This window comes from Eretmochelys imbricata, chromosome 2 (genome assembly GCF_965152235.1).
Source record: "Eretmochelys imbricata isolate rEreImb1 chromosome 2, rEreImb1.hap1, whole genome shotgun sequence".
Taxonomy (NCBI): Eukaryota; Metazoa; Chordata; order Testudines; family Cheloniidae; genus Eretmochelys; species Eretmochelys imbricata.
In genome coordinates, this window is record NC_135573.1 from 202,161,658 (window position 1) to 202,188,200 (window position 26,543).

Genomic DNA, 26,543 nt, shown 5'->3' on the forward strand with positions numbered 1-26,543 from the left:
GCCAGAGGAAGCGGTGGTTGGATGACCAGTGTTGCAGACACACTGCATCGTCTGCTGCTAGGACACAACACCTGAGCAGGCTGCACGCTTGCCGCGGTATGGCGAGACAAGAGCAGCTGAGCAGAGTTGCAGCAGAAGTGGCCCTGCGAGACCACCAGGAGAGCAGAGTGCCAGAGTAAGCTGTGGATGACAACAGTCATATAGAGGACCTGCGAGGTGGATTCATAGTATCAGAAGAGCAGAGTGACAGTGGAAGCAGTGGTTTGATGACGACGGTTAGCAGTCCTACTGTACCGTCTGCTGAAAGCAGTATGGTGCCTGCATGGAAAAAAGGCGCTAAACGATTGTCTGCCGTTGCTTTCACAGAGGGAGGGGCGACTGATGACGTGCACCCAAAACCACCCACAACAATGTTTTTGCCCTATCAGGCATTAGGAGCTTAACCCAGAATTCCAATGGGCGGCAGAGACTGCGGGAACTTGGGACAGCTACCCACAGTGCAACGCTAGCCTCGGTACTGTGGATGCACGCCGCCGACTTAATACGCTTAGTGCATTAGTGTGGGGACACACAGAAACGACTGTATAAAATAGCCTTCTAAAAAATCGCCTTCTATAAATTCGACTTAATTTTGTAGTGTAGACATACCCTTAGGATCACGTACATTGGATTCCTTTGTAAAGGTTTAATTGGCAGTCAGTCTTATTCACTGGGCTGAGGAGGCAGAGACAGAGCCCACGAGTCCTGCTTAATGGCAGCAGAGACTAAATGTGCTGATATGGCATCATGGAGTGTTGTGGGACAAGCATAACTAGTACTATTGCTTTAAGATTCCCAGAAAGACTATTCTCTCTAAGATTCTAAATACTCACCTCTTTGGAGGTGGGGAAACAAAGGAGTCCCTCATATGGGGTTAAAGTTCAAAAGGTGTCAGAGACTTGGGTCCAAAGCCTCAGCTGGAGTAAATAGCATCAGTGTCAATGGTGTGATGCTGGTCTACTGAAGCTGAGGATTTGGCTCTTGAGGTTCTGAGTACCACTTTGGCAAACGGCTGTCACAGTGTAGCATATAGACATGCTTTGGGATTGACTGATAGGAAGGAGATTGTAGATATTTAGGGCATCATGGTAACAATTAGCTATTTTATTTACTGGTTAAAATTTATATTAAAAAAAGCCTAAGGGCTTTCCCCAGAACTTAGTTATTTTATTTTGTGCCTTCTGGGAGGGGGAGTCAGGAGTATAACAATAGAAGGCTGATGCTGAACAAAACTGACAAAGTTAAAAAAAAATACAACATCCACAGAGTATTCTATTAACTTACTTGTCAGTTACTGTTACTTTGAGATAAACACCAGGATTTTCTTAATACAGAGAAAGTTCTACTGCAATTAAATTACAAGCACATCAGGTTATGTACTGCACCAAGTTCGATACATTCAAATCAAATGTTTTCTCAGAGAAATCGCCTTCTCGATTTCTTGTAACATGTAGGTTTTTATTACTTTAATCTATTCATGGATCTTCTAGCAAAAGGTATTAAAAGCAATTATATAGGGAAAACTGGAAGCTAAAATTAAGTTTTGAGAAATTTCATAAGGCCTTTTCCTTTGATAAAAATATCTGTACTTATAATCTGACTAAACACACTGTCCTGGTTCATAAACTGCAAATGAAATACCACAGCCAAAGCTATCTACCTGCTGCTCTGCACTGCACTGCCATATACCTTAATCTTCTTGCTATGACAACACTGTGATTAGGGATTTCTCTTATGTATGTGCTGATCTTTTTCAGTGTATTCGTTAAAAGAAACTGCAAATATGTATGTCAAAGAAAACAAAAAATAATTAGTAAAGCTAGTGAGTGCATCTGCTGCTCTTTCAGCAGCAAGGGAACATATATGCCAAAAAGAGGAGGGAAAATGAAACATATGCATTACACCTACATTATTAATTTTTAATTTGTTCTTTTCTCTTCTTTGCAGGTGTCCGGAGATATGATAAAGGACAGCTCTACTCCGTCTCCGAGCTGAATCAAAATGTGAACCTGCTCTTCCTCTTCCTTTGCATTTTTCTGTAGAATAAAAGTGAGAGCCCATTAAACAACAGCTGGTGTCACTTTAACCTGCGAGAGCTGAACTACTGACATTTTAGAGTTTGATACAAATAAGAATACATGTAAGTGTTGTATACCTCAAAATATCCCCATTTCAGAGGACAGGGAAGCAAGACCCACTTTCCTATAAAAAGGCAAATGCCGTTGCTCAAATGAAAAACAATTCATTATAACTCATGGCTTCAGACATAGGAAAATACAGATTTTTTTCTCCCTTTTCGTTTTCAGAAAATAAATTGCAACTGATCACTGACAAAAGGCAACAGTGCCTGAGATTAATCACCACTTCATCAAAATTCCATCAACTACTTTTTGTTTAAAAAAAGAAAAAATGTTGGAAATGTAAAGTTAGAATTCCCCCTGTTGAGGTGTAATAAAAAACAAAAGATGAAAAAGAAAACCAACCCCCGCCGTAACTCATTAGATTTCCACAATGACAATATATGCTTGTCAGCAAGTGTGATTGTTACAAATGTCCCATTCTCATTTCCATGTCTTTAGAATTGTACTTTTCCTATCACATAGTCATCACTTGATGCATTCTTTAATGGACATAAAATCCATTAAGGACAAGGATCAAACATTGTTTTTGGAAATGTCTGTGATTCCTCCCAGCCACCCCCATTCAGATATATGCAACTGTCAATTATATAAGCAAATTCAGGTCTCACTTATAATGTAGCAAGTTAAGAGTATCTCCACTGAAGTCAGTGGAATTACCTTGGATTGATGCTGGAGTAAAGGAGAGCAGAGTTTGCCCCATATTCTACAAAATGTCAAGAATAACAGTACCACCACAATTGAGAAAAGGAATTGTGGGAGTATAGGAAGAATCTGTCAAGCAAGTCTAATTAAAATCAATGCAGAATGTACAGTTGAGAATGTACAATTAGCACAGTCAGAAATTAATAGCCAAAAGCTGCGCATCTTGAAGTCTGCCCAGGAGAAGTTAGGAAGCCTTGATATCTACTGAACTGATGTGAAGCATAATATGCAGAATGAGACCATTAATGAGGCAATGTGGAGGGAGCCAACCTCCCCATCCTCTTACTGAAGAATGTTACATTTATCTCATGCAACAGAGCCAACCAAAAAGGAGTGTATTTATACTTCAGTTAAAAAAAACCCAGAAAGCTGTTGCACCCACTGAATAGCCAGGTAATTATACCTCTGTACCCCATATCCATCCTTGCCCTTTTGCCTTTGTGGCATGTTCACATATCAGTTATGGCCACCATTTAGACTCCAAACTTATGGATTATTAAGCAGATCTGAACAAAGTTACATATGAGTAATGTAACTAAGTAAAATGTTTGTAGGGCCAGGTGACTGGATTGTAAACTGTTCAATTGCATTATCCTGACATTTAAGGAAGATGAGCAGCTGTACAAACATCAATAGGAGCTCCTGGTAGTCAGCACCTCTGAAAGTCAGACCATATGTGTTTCCTAATGTGAACCTAAGATTTGGTAGCAAACCTTTGTTGTCAGAGTTCAAATCCCATTCTGGTCACAGTTTCATCCATTCCTTAGTGAACACTTTTTCACATAAAATAATCCACAACATAATTTAGCCCAAATGGCAGTCTCTTCTCAGCAAAACCAAGGTTATAACAGTGAGATATGTTGCAAGGCAAGACTGATGCATATGAACTTTTGAACACACCAACAGCACCACTAACCTCGGTGTTCATCTTCACATGTAGTTCTTTTTCCTTGTCATAACTAAGGCTTTGTCTACACTAGCACTTCTCTCGATAAAACTTCTGTCAGTCGGTGGTGTGGAAAAACACACCCCGACCAACATAAGTTTCACCGACAAAAGCAGCGGTTTGGAGGGCCGCTCATTGGGGGTGGTTTAATTATGCTGACATAGGCATAATCTCCCGTCGGCATAGAGCGGCTGCACAGGAGACCTTACCGCGGCGCAGTTACAGTGGCACAGCTGTACCGCTGCAAGCCCTGTAGTGTAGACACAGCCAAAGGCTCCGATTCAGCAAAATACATAAACACGTTTCATTTTAAGCATTCATTTAAGTCTGTTTTACTTCGTTTCACTGAAACACTCAGCATGTGATTAAGTGCTTCGCCAAACAGGGATGCACTTTAGCATGTGCTTCAGTACTTTGCTGAATCGGGGCCCAACTGCTGCTCTAGTGTGAGAGCACTTGTGATTTCTGTGGAATTTTTTCAAAACTTATTTTAGGTTTGTTTTACTCTTTTTCTTTCCAGAATCTTCATCCCTCTCCAATTCTAGCATCTTTTTCAGTGCTTCAATATCAGAGTCAGGCTCTATAGCTTGATGTGGCAGTTAGAATTACAAAGTTTGCATGTTTGTGTAGCTTTCCCACGGCACTTGACTCCAGTCAGAGCCTGATGATTCCATTATTTGTTAGAGACTGTATCAGTAGGAGTACTAGCAACAGAAGTCCCAGTGATCACTAGGAGGAGGGAAAAGGAATGTAGAACACATTTGGGAAAAATACTACAGAAATGAGACAGAAAATTCCCATCCTAGAGTAGAAGTTAGTGATGACAATGAAAAGGATCTGCTTGTGAAAAAAGAAGAGCTAAGTTAATGAGGCTGTTGGTCTATTTAAACCATCACTTGTAACATATATACTGGATGAGGGAAGTTTCTGAAATCTCCTTTTTCTCCCCGTGAACTTGCATATGCAACCACTGAAGGAGTCAATCCTGATTTCCTTCTCAGCTTCCTTGTTCACTGATTGTGTTTTTGAAATCTCTGTATATTTTTTTTAATGAAGTATTGCAACTCCTGATCATTTCCTATTGTACCAGGTCTGCAAATCACTCCTTAGAACAAAGGAATTTGCTTCATAATTTTTAAAATACAGAGTTGGTTACTACCCAGTTTTCAAAAAATTACAAAAAATGCACAGAAAACTTCCTTTCTACATGGCCGGTTTGGAATAAAAAGCAGCATAATAAAGTACTCCTTTTATTTTTATCCTGTGTTTAAAATTGAAAGGATTTCTCATCTCGCCACGTACTGTGACAGATTAATGGTCCAAAAAAAGCTCCATTTTGGGGCTGAAAATCTGTTCAGATGCCCCTTCCTGTGTGATAAAAACCCTAAAAAATAGCACTTAGAAAGGCTGTTTTCCAGTTTAGTTTTCACTCCACCTCTTCACCTGTGACAGAAGCGATCATTCATTTTTCATCTCTTCATGCTGCCCTCTACACTCTTTCTTTTATACATGGTCATCTACAGAATCACATGTATTAAGATTGAAAATTATGTCACAAGAAACATAAGATTTGGTAAGAATGGTAAATCTTAATATTAGGCCTATGGCACTGCCTGCTAATAAACTGCCAAATATAAAGTAAAGGCATGATCCTGCATCCTTTCTGCCAACGTTGACAGTGGAAAAAGTGTATGCCAGATCAAGCCCCAAATGTCTTCCACATTTGTTACTCCCACTGAACGTTAATGGCTTTTGGGTGCCTAAATTCCCTTTTGTACCTTTGAAAATCTCCCCCTTATTCATAAATCAGAAGACAGATTCATTGGCATGCTCCAGTGGCTTTGTGCTGCTCTCGCAATGTAAAAGACCCATAAGCTCAGCTTATATGGCTGACTGAGCCATACATTGCATCATCAGAGTAGGGCAAAGCAGTGGATATGGTACAGAACACTATTTGTTTATAATATTCTTATTCCCTAAATGAAGTGTGATTCTTAAAAATCTGAACTATAAAATGAAATGTTTGTTCATCAAGTGAGAGATAAAAGTTATACCACTGATTCAATATTGACCTTACGTGGTGGTTACAGCCATAATGTCTCTTTATAACACTCCTTTCACTTCCTCTGCTAATTAAACATTATCCACCAACTGGATGTGTTACTTAGAAATCCCTGAAGTTTCCCGAACAAGAACCTTCTCTTCTCACTAGGATCCCCCAGAGTCCCTTGCATGGCATCATGTTCCTGGTCTAGTCATGGATAATTATTACAGAAGCTGTCATGCGTGTGTGTGTGTGCGCGTGTACACATGCGCATGTGTGTGAGAGAAGATTAATACCCAGCCTTTGTACAGTATTTTTCATTCACAGTACACAGAAAAATCCTGAAGATTTATGTTTGATGTAAATAATCACATGAGCGGCATTTCAATATACAATAGTAGTCTAGACACACACTTCAACCAAATAAACTCATAAGAGGATGCTTTAGAGACCGAAAGAAGAACCCTTATTTATGTAGAACAAAATGCAGGGTGGAGTACAAAGAGGAACAAGCAGGGGACCCATTCAGTGTGCACACACGCGTGTGCCTGCAGCCCTGACAAGTGCCAGAGAAATCTAAAAGCATAGGTAAATAAAACTAATTATCTTAAAAATAACCGTACTCGCCTAGATCAAGTATATTCCAATGATTATTTAATAATTTTTTATTTAGGTCACATACTGTGTCACATTGATGTAGCAGCCACAAAGTCAGAAAGCAGAAAAACAGCAAGTGCACACAACCATCCCTTTTAATCACTAGGAAAATGATTTATTTCACAACTTAGAAATGACAGTGGGAGCAGAGGGAGAAGATACATAAAATGTTTAGGGTCTAATCCTACAAACATTTAAATGATTAGGTAAGTTACTCTTGGGAGTAACCCCACTGTCTTCAGCAGAATCACTTATGTGAGTAAACTTACTCAAGTGCGTAAGTGCCTACTGCACAGGGCCCATAAAAAGAAGTTATGCAACTCTTTTTAGTCAACGGGCCACTTTATCATAAGTAGGGCCCTACCAAATTCATGGTCCATTTTGGTCAATTTCAGAGCCATAGGATATAAAAAATCATAAATTTCATGATTTCAGCTACTTAAATCTGAAATTTTACAGTGTTGTAATTGTAGGAGTCCTGACCCAAAAAGGAGTTGGGGGGGTCACAAGGTTATTGAGGGGGGTTGTGGTACTCCTACCCTTACTTTTGAGCTGCTGCTGGCAGCGGCACTGCAGGCAGAGCTGGGGAGCTGGAGAGCAGCAGCTGCGGGCCGGGAGCCCAGCTCTGAAGGCAGAGCCACCACCAGCAGCAGCGCAGAAGGAAGGATGGTATGTTATGCTATTGTCACCCTTACTTCTGCACTGCTGCCTGCAGAGCTGGGCCCTCCGTCAGCAGCTGCCATCTCCGGCTGCCCAGCTCTGAAGGCAGCTGCGCAGAACTAAGGGTGGCATGGTATGATATTGCCATCCTTACTTCTGTGCTGTTGCTGGCGGGATGCTGCCTTCAGAGCTGGGTGCCCGGTTCACAGCTACTGCTGTCCGGGTACTTGGCTCTGAAGGCAGTGCAGCACTAAGTGTGGCAATACCGCAACCCCCTTAAAATAACCTTGTGACCCCCCTGTAATTCCCTTTTGGGTCAGGACCTCCAATTTGAGAAACACTGGTCTCCTCCATGAAATCTGTATAGTATAGGGTTAAAGCACCCAAAAGACCAGATTTCACTGGGAAGAGACCAGATTTCACGGTCCAGGACACGTTTTTCATGGCCACGAATTTGGTATGGCCCTAATCAGAAGGAAAAACCTTATGGACTCTACCACAATGGGCAACACCTCAGTCCTCCATTTCTTGGGTTTGAAAGTGTCTAATTCCGCAGACCACAAGGAAGAGCTCTGACGACAAGTGATGGACTACAGCTGGACAATTATTGGCTTACAATGGATATTCAACCTGCAAAGCCCATTTGCTGGCAAACCCCTATTTTAAACTATCGTATATCAATGGCCAAGTCTGGTGTCAATGACACGGGACTATTTTTTTTTCAGCCGTTGTGAGTGTGAGCAAGCAGGGAGAAGGAATAAATAGGGTTTTGTGGTTTGGCACCCATCCCTACGGCCAGGCACAGCTGCAGCATAGGACTGCTGCCTCCTAGTACACCATGTAGTGCAAACCAGTTTAAAAAGTCATAATACCAGTGGAACAGGTTGGCAGCAGGGAGGAGAGATGTTTTATCCTCCTAAAGTGTGGTAGTATGTGCACACTCCCTCAAACTCTGGGTAGCTCCTGGGTTGGTGCAGCTCTGACGTGGGCCTGTGTCTTAAAACCATGATGTAAAAATCTTAAATGAATCGAGCTATACCACAGAATCTCAATGGCCACAAATTCTGTGCTTGAACAATAAGAGTACAGCAGAAGGAATATACTATCGACCCCCTGACCAGGATGGTGACAGTGATGGTGAAACGCTCAGAGAGATTAGAGAGGCTACAAAGGCAGAAAATGCAATAATAATGGGGGGGATTTCAACTATCCTCATATTGACTGGGTATATGTGGCCTCAGGGAGGGATGCAGAGATAACATTTCTAGACACCATCAAGACTGCTTCTTGGAGCAGCTTGTCTTGGACTCCACAAGGCGAGAAGCAATTCTTGACTTAGTTCTTAGTGGAGCACAGGATCTGGCCCAAGACGTGAATATAGCTGAACTGCTCAGCAATAGCAACCATAATATAATTAAATTTAACATCCTTGTAGGAGGAAAAGACAAAGAAACTTAAAAAGGGGGAACTACACAAAAATAAGGAAGCTAGTTAAACAGATTAAAAGGAACAGTCACAAGAGTGAAAAGTTTGCAAATTGCATGGAAACTTTAAAAAAAACCATAACAGAGGCTCAAACTAAATGTATACCCCAAATAATAGACAGCAAAAGAACCAAAAAATGCCACCATGGTTAAACAGCAGAGTAAAAGAAGCAGTTAGAGACAAAAAGACATCATTTCAAATAAAATAATAAAAAGCTACATCTGAAGCAGGGAGCTTTCCAAACAGTCATTGGGGCCACTGTACAATCAAGGTGCTAACGAAATACTAAAGGAAGATACGGCCATTGTGGAGAAGCTAAATGAATTCTTTGTATTGGTCTTCACTGTAGAGAATAAGAGGGAGATCCCCATACTTGAGCCATTATTTTTAGGTGAGATATCTGAAGCATTGCCCCAGATGCAGGTATCTACAGTGGAGGTTTGGAACAAATTGATAAACTAAAGAAGAAGTTGTCATCAGGACCAGATGATATTCACTCAAGAGTTCTGAAGGAACTCACATAAGACATTGCAGAATAACTAACTAGTATGTAACCTGTCTCTTAAAACAGCCTCTGTACCAGATGACTGAAGGCAGCTAACGTAACACCTATTTTTAAAAAAGGCTCCAAAGGAAATCTCGGCAATTACAGGCCAGTAAGCCTAACTTAAGTACCAGCCAAACTGGTTAAAACTATACCAAAAACAGAATAATCAGACTCTCAGATGAACACGATTTGTTTGAAAAAGTCAACATGGCTTTTGTAAGGGAAATCGTGCCTCACCAATCTATTACAATTCTTTAAGGGAGTCAACAAGCACGTGGACAAGGACAATCCAGTTGACAGTGTACTTGGACTTTAAGAAAGCTTTTGCCAAGGTCCCACAGAAAAGTCTTTTAAGCAAAGTAAGCGGGGCTAAGAGGGAAGGTCCTCTCATGGATCAGTAACTTGTTGAAACATAGGAAACAAAGGATAGGAATAAATTATCAGTTTTCACAAAAGAGAGAGGTAAATGAAAGGATCTCCCAGGGAAATATACTGGGACCACTGCTGTTCAACATATTCATAAATGATCTGGAAAAAGGAGTGAACAGTGAGGTGGCAAAATTTGCAGATGATACAAAATTACTCAAAATAGTTAGAATACTCAAAATTACTCAAAATACTCAAACTCTCTGTGCTGCCTCCTGACTGCCAGAGCCTTTCCCTATGACAGGGAGACAGCAGGAAACTACGCGGCTAAAAACTGCTGTGCAGACTTGGAAGACCCTGATTGGGCATGGAAAGAGCCATGTAGGGTATATACCCTAATGTTCAGGCATATAGGGAACTCTACCCTCGTAAGGACTACCTCAATGTCTACAATGTTATTTATACCCATGCCAGTGGGGCATGTAGCGTCAGTACTCTACTCACCGCCATAAGTGTAGACCTACTCTTAGAGATACCATAGAGCAAGAACCAAATGAGTTAACTGGAATACTTCTTTTGGCTCCCCTTTGTAAATTCACTTATTAATCACAATGCAATGGGGCATCATGATTTTGCTTGCCTGCATCACTGATGCCTAATGGAGAGAGAAACAGACAGGAGAAAAAAAACATGATTTAAAAATGGCAATAGTGCCTGCTTTCCTAACTATATGTACTTTTAAGCAATTTTTCCTGATAAAAGCTAGTTCAAGTTTTGCATGAATAATGCATGCAATCATTAATGAATTAGGACCTGGGAGTGCGGAGCATTTGTCTTACCATTTTCATGTTCGCCACTTTATGAATTTCTGTTCTTTTATTATTCTCTTGGGGCATCAGATAGCTTAATAGGTTAGTTTAACTGAGGTTCTTTTTATTTAAAAAAAATCTGTACAGTAAAGTTAGTTAGCCAAAATACAAGGCAATTTTCAAGTAGTCAAATAATAGCTAAGCAAAGACTGTCTAAAGGACAAATTCTGCCATTGGATGCATGAGTAAGATTCCCAATAAAGTAAATGAGAGCTGGGTGGGTCAGACTGGGCCCTTTGTTCCATGGTTGAGGAGAATCCCATAGTGTAGAACTAATGTCGTTCTGCTCAAGGAGTGGCTGGATGTGTGGATTGTGTGTGGCATCTTCTATTATGTGATAGGGAAGTCCCGCAAACCCCTGAATGCTAACCCAAAGAGGGTGGGAAGGAATAGGGAATAAACACACCAATGGGAGGATGGGTACAGGACCTAGGGTTCCATATCTGGATGGATCCTTCCATCACCACCAAAAAACAGTGAGAGGGACATGCAAGTGGCCCACATAGGCTCTCTAGTGCTTTATGACTGAGGACTGGTCTACACTACAGGGTTAGGTTGAATTTAGCAGTGTTAGGTCAATTTAAAAATGACTGCGTCACACAACCAACCCAGTTCTGTCAACCTAAATGGCTCTTAAAATCGACTTCTGTACTCCTCCCTAATGAGGGAAGTAGCGCTAAAATTGACCTTGCTGGGTCGAATTTGGGGTAGTGCAGACGCAAATCGACAGTATTGGCCTCCAGCAGCTATCCCAGAGTACTCCATTGTGACCAATCTGGACAGCTCTTTGAACTCCGATGCACTAGCCAGGTACACAGAAAAAGCCCTGGGAACTTTTGAATTTCATTTCCTGTTTGGTCAGTGTAGCAAACTCAGCAGCAATGGTGACCATGCAGTCCCCCCAGAATTGTAGAGCGAAAAAAACCATGACGATATGTTTTGCAAGCTCATGCAGTCCTCCCGCACTGATAGGGCACAGCTTAATTCATGGAGGCATTCAGTGGCAGAGGCCAGGAAAGAATTAAGTGAGCGTGAAGAGTGGAGGGAGGACGTGATGCTGAGGCTAATGGGGGAGCAAATGGACATGATGAAGTGTCTGTTGGAGCTGCAGGAAAGCCAACAAGAGCACAGACCCCCTCTGCATCCACTGTATGACTGCCTACCCTCCTCCCTATGTTCCATAGCCTCCTCACCCAGACACCCAAGAACGTGGCGGGAGGTGGTTGGGAGGCTCCGGGCACTCAGCCACTCCACTCCAGAGGATGGCCCAAGCAACAGAAGGCTGTCATTCAAACACAGTTTGATTTTTAGTGTGACTAAAATAAACAATGTGGCCTTATCTTTCCTTCCTCCCCCACCCCACCTGGACTACCTTGTCCGTTAACTCACTTTTTTTTTTAAAATTAATAAAGAAAGAATGCACGGTTTCAAAACAATAGTTACTTTATTTCGAAGGGGGAGGGTCCCTGACTTACTGGGAATTAAAATCAAGAAGGGGGCGGGTTTCCAGCTAGGAGGAACACATACAACTGTCACGCCGAAGCCTGGCCAGCCATGAAACTGGTTTTCAAAGCCTCTCTGATGCGCAGCGTGCCTTGTTGTGCTCTTCTAGACACCCTGCTGTCTGGCTGTTCAAAATCGGACGCCAGGCGATTTGCCTCAACCTCTCACCCCATCATAAACATCTCCTCCTTACTCTCTCAGATATTATGGAGCACACAGCAAGCAGGAATAACAATGGGAATGTTGGTTGCGCTGAGGTCTGACCTAGTCAGCATACAGCGCCAGCGAGCTTTTAAATGTCCAAAAGCGCATTCTACCACCATTCTGCACTTGCCCAGCCTATAGTTGAACTGCTCCTTAGTGCTGTCCAGGCTTCATGAGCCATGGGAGCAAGGGGTAGGATGGGGTAGGTGCGACCGCACGGTGCTACTGGCTGGGAGAGAAGCCTGAGGCAGAAGCCTCCAGCTCGCATGATATTCCAGGCAGGACTGAATCTCCAAGAGATGAAACTTAAAGAAGAGAATGACCTTGAGCCTCTGGCTCCCATTCGGTGCTCTAAGAGGAGAATAGCCATGTCTGTCCAGGCACCCCGATCAACCTCACAGAGGTCTGCCAGGAGCACCCAGGACACTTTTGATGGCTATCAGTCCTACTCCACCGTCTGCCGCAAAGGCAAGGAGCTGCTGCTGTGTAGCAATGCAGTACTGCATCTGCCAGCAACACCCAGGAGACATACAGTGACGGTGAGCTGAGTGGGCTCCATGCTTGCCATGGTATGGCATCTGCACGGGTAACCCAGGAAAAAAGGTGCAAACCGATTGTCTGCTGTTGCTTTCACGGACGAAGGAAGGGAAGGGGGCCTGATGACATTTACCCAAAACCACCCATGACAATGTTTTTGCCCCATCAGGTATTGGGAGCTTAACCCAGAGTTCCAATGGACAGCGGAGACTGCGGGAACTGTGGGATAGCTACCTACAGTGCACCACTCTGTAAGTTAACGCTCACCACAGTAGTGAGGATGCACTTCACCAACTTAATGTGCTTAGTGTGGACATACACAATCAACTGTATAAAACTGGTTTCTAAAAATCGACTTCTATAAAATCGACCTAATTTTGTAGTGTAGACATACCCACAGATAGGATGGAGAACAATTCTGCACCTGTGCATTTGTCTAGTGCCTGCCCCAGTTATTCAGGCCAAATGCTGGGATGTAGATGTTAGCCTGTCAAATGCCAGCTATATGTTAATTCATAAAAAATTCTTCATGAGCTACACAAATTGAAGATGTATATTCCCGTTTCCCTTACACTTATCCAGGTCAATTTATTTGTCAAAAGTCCTCTCCCAACTTTTCATCTGGATTGTTGTTTCTTAACAGCTTTTTCAACCAAAATTGTATATATCTTAGAAATTTAACTTTTTGTTCCAGCTTTGTCCTGGGTCAATTGTTCAAAGATGGTTAAAATTCTAGAGAGAGCCACTTTGTATCCCAATTTCACAATAAAATGTTTGACTTGTAAATACTGAAACTACAGAATCTTTGTACAAAATTTACATTACTACATATCTCTTGGTATGATTTCACATCAGGACTCAGGAACAGCTATCCAAATAATCTTAGCCCTTATTCAGAACCAATAGTCACTTTGATATTTCCTAGGGATACATTTCCAGTTATTATTGAACGTGTTTCTTTTTACCCCAACAATTACTAGCAATAGCTATATCTGGGCTTCACTCTTGTTCGAGTTTTACCCAGTATGTGAATAATCTATTGATAACCCAATTGATCACGTCTTTTAATTGTGATGCATAATAATAAGCCAAATTAAGGAAAGCTAGCCCACCCCAATTTCCACGCTTATACAGAACTTTAAAACTCACCCTTTGTCTTTTATGTTTCCATATGAATGCTAATAGAACATCCTGCCACATTTTTAATGTCATGTCAGGGACAGAAACAGGGATGCACTGAAACAAAAACAACAACTTTGGGAGGACATTCATCTTTACTGAGGCCAAGAAGTTTCCTCTGAGTCCTATTATTTTACTGCACATTACCCTTCAATCTGCCTGTACATTTTTTATTTTTTTTTTACAATTTTCCACAATATTTATTCCTACCTATTTCAAAGATTCATTTGCACGTTTAAATGTATGTAGCTGACAACACTTTGCTTTGACCCTTTCAGGAATATTAATGCCTAAAGTTCAGATTTATCATAGTTTATTTTCAAGCCTGATACCTGCCCAAATTCCAAAGTCAATTGTTCTAGAAGTTTTAATGAGGCTTCTGGATCCTGCAAGTATTACAAGACATTGTCAGTATAGAAAGCTATTTTGTGTTCTAATATAGAAGGCATTTCAATGTCTTTTACCAAGGGGTTGTTTCTCACATTTAATGCAAATAACTCCATTGCCAAAGCAAATAGGAGGACTAACAGGCAACTATCCTACTCTTAGACAAATTAAAAGGAGGGGATTGATGACCATTAACCAAAGCAGACAGTTGAGGATGAGCAAAAAGGGCTGATATGCCCCTAGAAAACTGATTTTTAAAACCTAACCAAATTCTGTCTGAGGTACTCCCACTCAAGGCAGTCGAAGGCTCTTTCAGTATCCAAAGCAAGCAGTATAAAGGAAGAATTGCTAGAATTAGCATTATAGACTATATTCAGAGTTCTACGGATATTGTCAGATAGATGCCTGCCAGCAACAAATCCAGATTTGTCAGGGTGAACATATTTGAGCAAGACGACACTCAATCTGTCTGCTAGCACTTAGCATAAATTTTAGAATCAACATTAAATAAATAGGTCTGTATGATGTGCAATTAGTAAGATATTTTCCTTCTTTAGGAATGACCACAATTTTTGCCTCTTTCCATGAATCTGGAATCTCATACCCCTGAAATATACCATTAAAAAAATCAGTTAAAATAGGAACAAACACTTGCATTAGAGCTCTATAATACTTTCCAGATAACCCATTTGGACCTGGAGCTTTACTGGATTTTAAATTACAACTTCAACTTCCTCTGAGGAAACTGGCCTATCATCACCCTCTGAGAACTGAGGTAATTTCAGGGGTGAAAGTAAAATTGAGCTCTTACCGGGGTGGGGCCTCTGGTGGAAGGGGCAGGGCTAGGGGTCAGCAACCCCCAACCAGCCCATCTGCACTACCTGGCCTGCGCTGCTGGGGCTCCAGCAGCGATTTAAAGGGCCTGGGGCTCCAGCTGTCGCTGCCCCTTTTATGCCCCTTAACCCCCATTGGCGGCCCTGCAGGTAGGGACCCGGAAGAGCTGCCGATGGGGGGAGCACAAGGGGCAGCGACGTTAAAGCGGCATACCACAACGTTAAAGCAGGGTCCTTAAAGCGCTGCCCCAGCAGTTTAAAGTCGGCGGTAAGGGCCAGTACCAGTGGCCACTTTTTACCAGTATGCCATTCTGGCCTGTACCGCCTTACTTTCACCCCTGGGTATTTTCACACTTCTCAAATATCTATTTATAAGTTCAGGATTTGGATGGTTCAAAGCATACAAAATATGGAGAAAGTTAGCAAATGTTTCAGAAATCTGAAGCGACTTACTATATGGAGCGACTTACTAAATCTCCCTTTTTATTTCTAATCAGAGGGATGGCTGATTTTCCTGTTTCTTTTTTTAACTTTATGGCTAAAAGCCTATCGGGCTTATTGCCCTTTTCATACTATTTTTTACATCTAAGTGTCTGCACATCTTACCTGTTTTTAAATAGGTTAATCTTCCCTCTCATCTCATTTATTTTCTTATACACTTTTAGATCCTGTAGAACAATATCTACCTTTCCAAACACAAAGTTAGTTAAACAACTCTTTCCTTCAAGAGCTCTCATCTTTTTCATGTACAATGCTTTATTTATAAAGAGATTCCTCATTACCACCTTTCCAGCATCTCAGAAAACACTTATGGATCCCTTCCTTCATTTTCTTCTGTACATTTCTGAAAAAATTTCTTCCAGGTCTTGAATTCTAAGGGAGTCATATAACAAAGCTCTATTCAACTGCCAGGCCCTTTGTTTTTCCACTGAGTATGAATCTTTTATTCTGACCTATGCAGAGGCATGATCAGACCAAGTTATAATTCAGATTATCTTTTTTAGACCAAATTAGCCATGGTCATAGAAACAAAAATCATGTCAATCTGAAATAAGATCCACGAGTAGCAGATTAACATGTATAGTCCCTGACATCTAGATTCATCTCCCACCAGACATCAACCAGATCCTCATTTTCTACATGATGCACCAAATTTACACTTCCTCCTCCTAAATGCCCTCTGTGTATATTGCATTGATTCAAAATAGGATTAAACACCTCATTAAAAATCACCCTAAGAATAATATTCCCTTCCCTAAAATCTCCTGAATCCCCCAAAAAATGATAAAAAAATAAGATTCTCCTTGATTGGGAGCATATACACTAGCTAAGGTGAAAAATTTACCTTTCAAAAATATCCTTAATTAAAATATATCTGCCCTCTGTATCTATGAATTTTGCTGAAACAATAAAAAGGAAGTGTTTAGCAAACAGTATTGCCATCCCTCTTCTATTAGATTGCCCTGGAGAGAGATATGGCAGCTGTGTCCAAGAAGCACTGAGATATTTATCATCATTTTCCTTCAAGTGTTTCCTGTACCTAGATTAGACTAGGAAAATCCTTTTTCAGTGAACAAAGTATCCTTTTCTTTTTTGTTGGATTGTTCATCCCTTAACATTACCAGTCATGACATTAATAAACTCACCCACGAGGACTAAGTCTGCTCTCACCCAGTATATTACCCATCGTTAAAAATAGTCAGACAGCTTCTTCCCACCCCCACCAGAAAGTTGTCAGGTCTCCATTACATTTGCACCTCCTCTTTAAATAAGACATTTAAGATACAGCTCACATCACACACAGAATAATTTTAAAACTCCCACATATGTTGCTTTTCCTTTCTTTAACACCTATATTGTTGTATCCTGATCCTGAGTCTCACTTACCATAGATTTTTAAATTCTGAGCCCTGACTTTTAAATTAATAAACAATATTAAAACATAATATTTAACATCTGTTTTTGTTCTCTTATCCTCTCACTCCCCATACATTCCACCATTGTCACGTGTCCCTTTTAGCCTAGGCTCCCCTTACTTTCTTCATGGGCATGTTCGTTCTCTGCTGCAGGGGGGGTTTCTTCTTTCTTTTTATATCTATATAATCACACTTTAAGAATCAAGCCTTGTCTAATCTCAAACTATCTTTAGAACATCCAGCAATATTAAAATATACCATCTTTAAATTCATTTATTGTTAAAATTTTCCACCATAGGTGAAACTTCTCCAATTTTGTGCCTAATACCTACACCACAGGAGCGATCATTTTTGAAAAGGTAACAGGCTTTTTTGGGTGGTGGTGGGGGGAGAGAATGGTTTAGCTCTCCAGAAAGTAAATTTGCTTTGTACTGATTGTCATCCCTCCAGGACAGGGAAAGAAAAGGGCTTTGCTTCACGTTTAGCAGCTGTCAAGGTTCCTTTCCCACTCTGAACCCTAGGGTACAGATGTGGGGACCTGCATGGAAGACCTCCTAAGCCTATTCTTAGGTTAAACGCTGCCACCACCAAAGTGTTACACAAAGAACAGGGGAAGTGCCCACTTGGAAACGTCTCCCCCCACCCCAGCACTACACCCCCTTTCCTGGGGAAGACTTGATAAAAATCCTCACCAATTTGCATAGGTGAACACAGACCCAAACCCTTGGATCTTAAGAACAATGAAAAAGCAATCAGATTCTTAAAAGAAGAATTTTAATTAAAGAAAAAGTAAAAGAATCACCTCTGTAAGATCAGGATGGTAAATACCCCACAGGGTAATCAGATTCAAAACATAGAGAATCCCTCTAGGCAAAACCTTAAGTTTACAAAAAGACACAAAAACAGAAATATACATTCCATTCAGCACAACTTATTTTATCAACCATTTAAACAAAACAGAATCTAACGCATATCTAACTAGATTGCTTACTGACTTTTTACAGGAGTTCTGACCTGCATTCCTGCTCTGGTCCCGGTAAAAGCATCACACAGTCAGAGAGAAACCTTTGTCTCCCCCCGTTCCCAGCTTTGAAAGCATCTTGTCTCCTCATTGGTCATTTTGGTCAGGTGCCAGCGAGGTTATCTTAGCTTCTTAACCCTTTACAGGTGAAAAGGTTTTTCCTCTGGCCAGGAGGAATGTAAAGGTGTTTACCCTTCCCTTTATATTTATGACAGCAGTGATACACACTTCACTGCATCATTCACCAAACCATCCTGTGGGGTAAGTTGTCTGGGGACTTAAAAAAACAATGGGTATTGCAATGAGATTAGTGAAGTACTTAGACTCAACCTCTAGCTTGCAACATGGTCTTTTAAAGCTCTTTTACAAGATGTTTCAGCCAAATACAGTGACTTGTTGAAGCACAATGCTCGCTGGTTAAGTAGGGGGCACGTGTTAGAGAGGTTTAGTATGCTTCAAAAAGAAATGCTAGAATTTCTTTCAAACCACAAGACCAGCAAGACTTGCGAGTTCCTGGAATTTATCTTATAGGTAGCTTCTCTGAGTGATATTACTGGTCACTTGAATTCCCTAATTGCAGCTGCAAGGCTGTTCAAGCAGAGTTGAGGATCTGTTTGAAAAAGTATGCGTCTTTCAGAGGAATCTTGAAATCTTTCAAACAGACTTAACAGGAATAATGTAACACTTTCCCACATTGCATGTTGTTGCTTCAGATGAAACTTTGATAAAAAACTATGCAAGAATTCCTAAACATTCTGATCAAAACTTTTAAAACGTGATTTGAGAATTTTAGAATTCCAAGGATTTGCTTTTGTTTGCGAAACATTTGTTGTTTCTACCAATGGCCCTTGCCCTTCTGAAGCAAAGAATATTCTTGACTCAGTTAATGAAGGTGTCTTTCAATTAGAAATTGTAAGGCTCCAAAGCTCAGATGTCTTGAAGGCAAAATTCAGAGATGTGGAACACTGATTTCTGGACTCAATATGCTGACCAGTTTCAGAATAGCCATAATATAGCCATCTATCTTTTAATGATGTTCAGATCAACATACGTCTGTAAAACTGGGTTTTCTACCATGAACGTTATAAAAAACCAAAACTCCAATCATCTGACACATGAGCATCTTCAGTGCATGTGTCATGCCCTGACCTTCTGCAAACCACTCTTCACAAAGCTTGCCAGAGATTCTGAGTGTTACCTCTCTCATTAGAGATTGCCACAAACACAAGGTAATAATGTTGATTTATAAACTTTGTTAAAAGATAGAAGTACTAATACTTATGTTGCAATCAAGGTCTTTATTTATTGGTAGCTGAAGATGTGGGTTTGGATTTTTTTTGGTCAGCCTTCTGTGCAAATGGCCCGCCTCTTGTCATAAAATTTTGAAATTGGCCCACGGATAGATCTAATTGTGTAACACTGATATAAATCATAACAATAAACTATGCTATACCCATAAGTATACTGTATCCACACAGAGTAAATCATCTGGATGCTATACATCTCAGCTTCCATTTAACTAGATCCCTTTATCATTATAACCTAATGATTAGATTCATTATTTCTTGTAGTATCTTAGCCTATACACTCATCTTGTTCTTCTGGATCTGGACTGTTTCTTCTGCTCTCATGTCTGTCCATGTTGTTGTGATTATGCATCTTTTTGAGATGTTCAGGCTCTCTGAGATCTCGTGGATACCTAGTGTGGTCACTTTAGATAAGCTATTACCAGCAGGAGAGTGGGTTTTTGTGGGGGGGAGGGGGGAGAAAACCTGGATTTGTGCTGGAAATGGCCCAACTTGATTATCATACACATTGTAAGGAGAGTGATCACTTTAGATAAGCCAGTACCAGCAGGAGAGTGGGGTGGGGGGTGGTATTTTTTCATGCTTTGTGTGTATATAAAAAGATCTTCTACACTTTCCACAGTATGCATCCGATGAAGTGAGCTGTAGCTCACGAAAGCTTATGCTCAAAGAAATTGGTTAGTCTCTAAGGTGCCACAAGTACTCCTTTTCTTTTAATGATTTCTTGGTGACCTGTAGGACTGATGCCTATGATCTCATTCAAATTATTCTTGAATGGATTTGCCTATTCCCAGGTCTATAAGTACCAGCTTCCCCTCTTCTGTATCTCACACAGACGCACCTCTGTCATTACATTTAAATCACAGTCTAAATGGGAACCCCATTTGTATTTTATACTGTTTTCTCTAGGAATAGAGGTCACCTGGCATTGCTCTCTTTGCTTGCTAAGGATTGAGGTTGCCGGATTTAGGAAAAATTGTATAGGGTGGTTAAAAATCATCAGTGTTTCACCTCTCTTCCTCATTGCCCTCCGTATTTTATTCTTGTCTTGATAGCAGTACAGATAGCCAATCACACCCATTGGTCCGGAGCTTTCTGGGGGCTTGGAGAAAAGGGATCTGTGAACCCTCTCTGTATGAATGAGATCTTTATTGCCCAGTCTTAGTGTGTCATGGAAAATATCGTCCAATGTGTCCAGCAGATTTCTTCCTTCAGTCTCCTCCGGAATACCTTTAAAGCTTCCGTTATTCATATGTTCTCTATATTCCACATCCTCCAGATTTAATTCTTTTTCTCCCCAATTATTTGGATTAGGTCATCTAGATTAGTAATGCTCATTTAATTCTGTTTCCACATCTGATTTTTCCCATTAATCCTTTTATATTTTTAATGAAAGCCTGGAACTCTTCCCCCATCTCCTATTAATCTTTCTGATTTCTACGAGCATGTCATTCAAGTCAGCCTTAACGATGGGTGCTTCTCCATCAGCTTCTATACTTTGCTGGAGTGGGAGTTACTCTCTTTCATGGCCAGGGGAACAGATTTTTGTATTGGAGGATTTATTTCCTTTTTCAGACATCTAAATCTTATCTTTTCTCCTTGCTTGTTGTGCCTTTCTAAAGATGGCGGCTACCATACTCCTTTGTTTGTCTGACCTTTCCAAAATGGCAGCTGTTATACTTCCTCCCCCAGATACAATAGAAAAAAACCCCACCCACACCTCATTTCACTCATCCACTGTCTCTTTGCAGGATAACGAGGGTCCTGTTCAACATCTCCATGCTAGAAGAGTAATTTTTTGCAGGGAGAACATGTAACTTGATAGTGGAGGAGCACCTGACCGCCCCATGCATCGCCTCTGCTGCCCAACCACCAGCCCTTTGCATGCTCCCCTCTTTGCTGCCTCCTTCCCCAGCTCCTCTCCTCACTTTACCCCTTCACCCCCCACCCCAGCTCCGCTGCTCCTCCATAAACCCTGGTGGGGAACATCCCCCCCCCCAGGCTGTGTGGAGAACCAACCCCTGGCGGGAACACTCAGCACACCTGCAGGCTGGCTGGTGGGCTCCTTCCTCCCTCACTGCCTCTGGCTGGGCTGGTGCCCCAAGAAAGCCCAAGATCTTTCTGCACAGGGCTTTGCCCAGGAGGAGCCTAGTCCTGAGTGTGCCATAGCCGCCGGGAGCCTGGCACAGCACCAGCACAGGAGAGCAAAAAATGGTGGAAGGAAAGACAGTAAGGAAGGTACAGAATAGTCAGCCATATTTTATATTAAGATTCCATTTATAAAATGTTTTATAAAGGGCTAGTATAATGTTCATTGTAACATGAATAGAAGATTTATATTTGGTTATCAGATCATCAGTAGAAGGTACTATGTTTATAAGCCATGATAATAAGCAAAATACTGGCCTGTCGGGTGCTACAGCAATTGATTAACCATTCATTAAAACACCTATTAATCCTTTAAGGGCAATTAGTCTTCCCCCCTAGTATAAATATTGATAAACCCTCAATTTTCATTGAAAGGGAAAGAAGGCTGTAGTGCAGAATATATTTATGTAATACAAATCTTTTTTGCATAGGAATATCCCATATTTTATAAAAAATAAACGCAATCGTGACCATTGGAGAGCATACCTGCTGCTTAATTATAGCCACCATCATTGAAACATGTCATATATTTTATACATATGCACATTAAAGAAGGAGAAAACTGATGTGATCCTGCTTGTGCGTGAATGACAGAAGAGAGATAGTATCACTATGGACGTGCTGCAGGGCTCTTGGGGGACGCCATTCTGATAGTCTCTGAGCGTGTATTATGATCTTTCTATCAAACTCAGCCAAGTCATTACAGAACTATTGACATGACGGTGAATCCAAAAAAGATTTACCTACCCTATAACCTCTTTTTACTGTATCTTATAAAAATACTTAAATAAGAAGCTAAATTCTCTCTCACACATGGCACATTCAAACTGCAATAAGGATTTATTTTTTAATTGGACTAATTTTGCACCCAAAATTGATTGCTTACTTTGTCATTCCAAATTGTGTCTGAGTAGCATGTAGCTAGAGGCTCAGAGCAGGCAGGGGAAAGCAGCAGCAGAATCTATTGCTGCTGGTAGTACTTGGAAAAGGACAAAGTTCATATACACTTTGGTAGAGGAGATGCAGCGTCTCTATGGACATTTTGTAGTGTTATTTTGTGACCCTTTTTGCTCCAGTATTAGAAAAAAACCCACACAAAATGCCAACAGGGGAAAATAAAACCTCTCAGATAGATAGATAGATACACATGATACAGATTAGGGCTGTCAAGATATTTTAAAAATTAATCACATGATTAATCACACTGTTAAACAATAATAGAAGATCATTTAAATATTTTTGGATATTTTCTACATTTTCTCACATTTTACAAATATTTGCACTGTAAAAAACAAAAGAAATAGTATTTTTAATTCACCTAATACAGGTACTATGGTGAAATCGCTATCATGAAAGTTGAACTTACAAAAGGTAGAATTATGTACAAAAATAACTGCATTCAAAAATAAAACAATATAAAACTTTAGAGCCTACAAGCCCACTCAGTCCTACTTCTTGTTCAGCCAATCGCTCAGAGGAGCTCAAATGTTTACATTTGCAGGAGATAATGTTGCCCACTTCTTGTTCACAATGTCACCTGAAAGTGAGAACAGGTGTTCTCATGACACCATTGTAGCCAGTGTCGCAAGATATTTACATGTCTGATGCGCTAAAGATTCATATGTCCCTTCATGCTACAACCACCATTCTAGAGGACATGCATCCATGATGATGATGGGTTCTGCTAGATAACAATCCAAAGCAGTGTGGGCTGATACATGTTCATTTTCATAATCTGAGTCAGATGCCACCAGCAGAAGGTTGATTTTCTTTTTAGTGGTTCGGGTTCTGTAGTTTCCACATCAGAGTGTTGCTCTTTTAAGACTTCTGAAAGCATGATGCACACCTCATCCCTCTCAGATTTTGGAAGGCACTTCAGATTCTTAAATCTTCAGTCGAGTGCTGTTGCTATCTTTAGAAATCTCATATTGGTACCGTCTTTGCATTTTGTCAAATCCACAGCTAAAGTGTTCTTAAAATGAAGATGTGTTGAGTCATCATCAAAGACTATTAATACATGAAACGTATGGCAGAATGTAGGTAAAATAGAGCCGGAGACATACAATTCTACCTCAAGGAGTTCAGTCACAAATGTAATTAACGCATTTCTGTATACGAGCATCATCAGCATGGAAGTATGTCCTCTGGAATGGTGGCCAAAGCATGAAGGGGCATACGAATGTCTAGCATATCTGGCAGGTAAATACCTTGCGATGCCAGCTACACAAGTCCCGTGCGAACGCCTGTTCTCACTTTCTGTTGACATTGTAAATAAGAAGTGGGCAGCATTATCTCCTGTAAATGTAAACAACCTTGTTTGTTTTAGCTATTGGCTGAAGGAAAAGTAAGACTGAGTGGACTTGTAGGCTCTAAAGTTGTGCATTGTTTTGTTTTGAGTGCAGTTATGAAATAAAAAAAAATCTACATTTGTAAGTTGCACTTTCCCAATAAAGAGATTGCACTACAGTACTTGTATGTGGTGAATTGAAAAATACTGTTTCTTTTGTCTGTCATTTTTACTATGCAAATATTTGTAATAAAAATAATGTAAAGTAAGAACTGCACACTTTTGTATTCTGTGCTGTAACAGAAATCAATACATTTGAAAATGTAGAAAAGCATCCAAAATATTTAATAAATTTCAATCAGTATTCTATTAACAGTGCAATTAAAACTGCGATTAATCGTGATTAAATTTTTTTAATCGCGATTCATTTTTGAGTTAATCACGTGTTAATGACGATTAATCAACAGCCCTCATATAGATATATATAAAACCCATTAAGTTGACAGTATCGCTTAAATTGCTTGTAAAACCAAAGTTGAGATCCAGGATAAGAATCAGTTTTGGAAAATAGATTGATTTTAAATTATTGCGCCTTCCTGACGTTTTTTCTCAGGCTGTACTTTGAAAAGGTACACAATCTCCCATAATGAGGTAAGCTGTTCTGACTTCAAGATAATATCAAACGCAAGCTGCACAGAAGTGTTTTGTTTGGGAAGCCGTATGTTACCATTTACACTGTGTTTAGTGAGGTACCTCACTGTGGGCCAAATTCTGCTCTCAGTTATGTGGTCATGAATTTGGAGCAAGGACATTTACTTAAGTGAACTTAGTCTTGGCATGAGCTGTTACAGACCAGAATCTGGCCTAAATTTACAGCTAGTTTACCACTTATGTTTTGGTCTGTTTGTTATGTGACCTTTCTTTTCTGAGACTATTTGTATATCCTTCAATGAACTCCCGTCCCTGTGAGATGGTAAAGTCTTTTATTTGGTATTTATCCATAGGTCATGAGCAAAAGGAGGCAGTTTCAAGGAAGTTATTGTTCACACCTTTTCTAAGAATCCTCAGATCTTAGTTAACCCTGGTGGTCATATTTCACTGCTTCTGTTCCATTTCACAGCTTCTGTTTAAATCTGGGAAACCTTCCATTGGTGTTGGATCAGGGCCTAGAGCTTTTATATAACGTATATTAGTGTAGTATCTAAGGAGCTAATCCAATTCCCACTGAAGTATGAAGGAGTTCGTAAGGTAGTGTACTCACCACCTTCAGTACCCCCTTCTGTTAGAGCATGATACTGCAAAGGGTCCTCATCTCCAACATCTCCTGCAGGCTGTCTGCCTCTCACCTCCAGCCAAGTAATCTAAAGTTCAGTACCCTTTCAGGGTTACTAAAGGTCCAACTGAAAGTCCAAGCTAAATGACCAAAATAACTCTTCCACCCCTCTGGGTCTCCACTGAAGCGTTCTTAGTCGCCTTCATCAGGGTCTCTCCACACAGAAGCCTAATTTGTTTCTTCAGATTTCCTTCTCTGTTGCTTGCTGGAGGATCTGTACTGGGCCTCCCTCCCAGGAGCCTAACCCGCTCCTGTGGTTGAGCTAGCATGCCCCTTCCTCAGGGGCTACTAGGGGAACACAGGCCCATTCTCTACTCTGTGTCCTGGCCCAGGGACCCTGTATGAAGCACTGCTTCTTCAGACTGCTTCTGTTTTCCTGGGCGACTTCAAGCCCCACTGTGCTGCTTCCCCATAGCCTGTGCTCAACACAGCCGCCCCTTGGTTCTCATGCCTCTGGCTTCTTCCTTCTATGCTGAACTAATTAGTTTTCTGGCCCTCTCAGGCTCCACTCAAATGCTTTTACTATCCTTCCCTCGGGTCCTCCTCCACAAGAGCCTATCCTGCTCCTGCAGAGTTCTTCTTTAGTAATTTCTTATCTTTGCAGGTTTTCCCTCCCTTCCCCAGGAACTCTGGCAGCTTCCACATGGGATCTCCTCAGTCCTTGTAGGATCTAGCTCATGGCTCCCGCCCCACAGGAGCTTTACTCTGTGGGTTCTCCTACTTGCAGGAGAGTCCTGCCTTCTCTGCAGTCTCCCCACACCACCGCATACTTGTATAGTCTTTTCCTAACCCATTCACAGGTAAGGTCACTAATGAGCCTTCAGTTGCCAAATCACTATCAGCTTTGGGCTGGCTGCTAGGTTTCAGGAAAGGCTGAGCTTGACTTGTATTAAAAGGCCAGACAGCCTGTGACAGAGTTTTTCCATTCTTCAGTGGGAGCTGGATCAGACCTCAGGTACTAATGTCAACTAATAGTCACTGGCCTACCGGACTCCCCACGTGGAAGATGGGCGATTTCTGGCATGTTTAATGAGTAGGTAGGAACGTCTATTGTGTTTGTATGTTCTCTCTGTATGGCTATTATCTTAAAAATAAATGCACTGTGCTGACCAAGTGCAGTGTGGTAACTGCTGGTCATTGCACTACTTCTTGTCCTTGAAGAGAAAATAAGGCACAGGAGCTGGCCATTAGGCAGACTGGCTTGCTGGGGATATCACAATGTATGAACATAAGAACGGCCATCTAGCCTAGTATCCAGTCTTCTGCCAGTGGCCAATGCCAGGTGCCCCACAGGGAATGAACAGAACAGGTAGTCATCAAATGATCCACCCCCTCATCGCCCATTCCTAGCTTCTGGCAAACAGAGGCTAGGGACACCATCCCTGCTCATCCTTTCTTATAGCCATTGATGGACCTATCCTCCATGAACTTA

General features: G+C 41.1%; 1 protein-coding gene across 1 annotated transcript in view; it reads right to left on the minus strand.

The window, feature by feature from the left end:
• KCNH8 (potassium voltage-gated channel subfamily H member 8) overlaps positions 1 to 26,543 on the minus strand; it is a 369,341-nt gene that overhangs the window by 204,240 nt on the left and 138,558 nt on the right. The window contains exon 4 of the mRNA XM_077809313.1: positions 1,948 to 2,075. Within this exon, the coding sequence (XP_077665439.1) occupies positions 1,948 to 2,075 (128 nt within the window). The remainder of the gene's footprint in view (positions 1 to 1,947; positions 2,076 to 26,543) is intronic.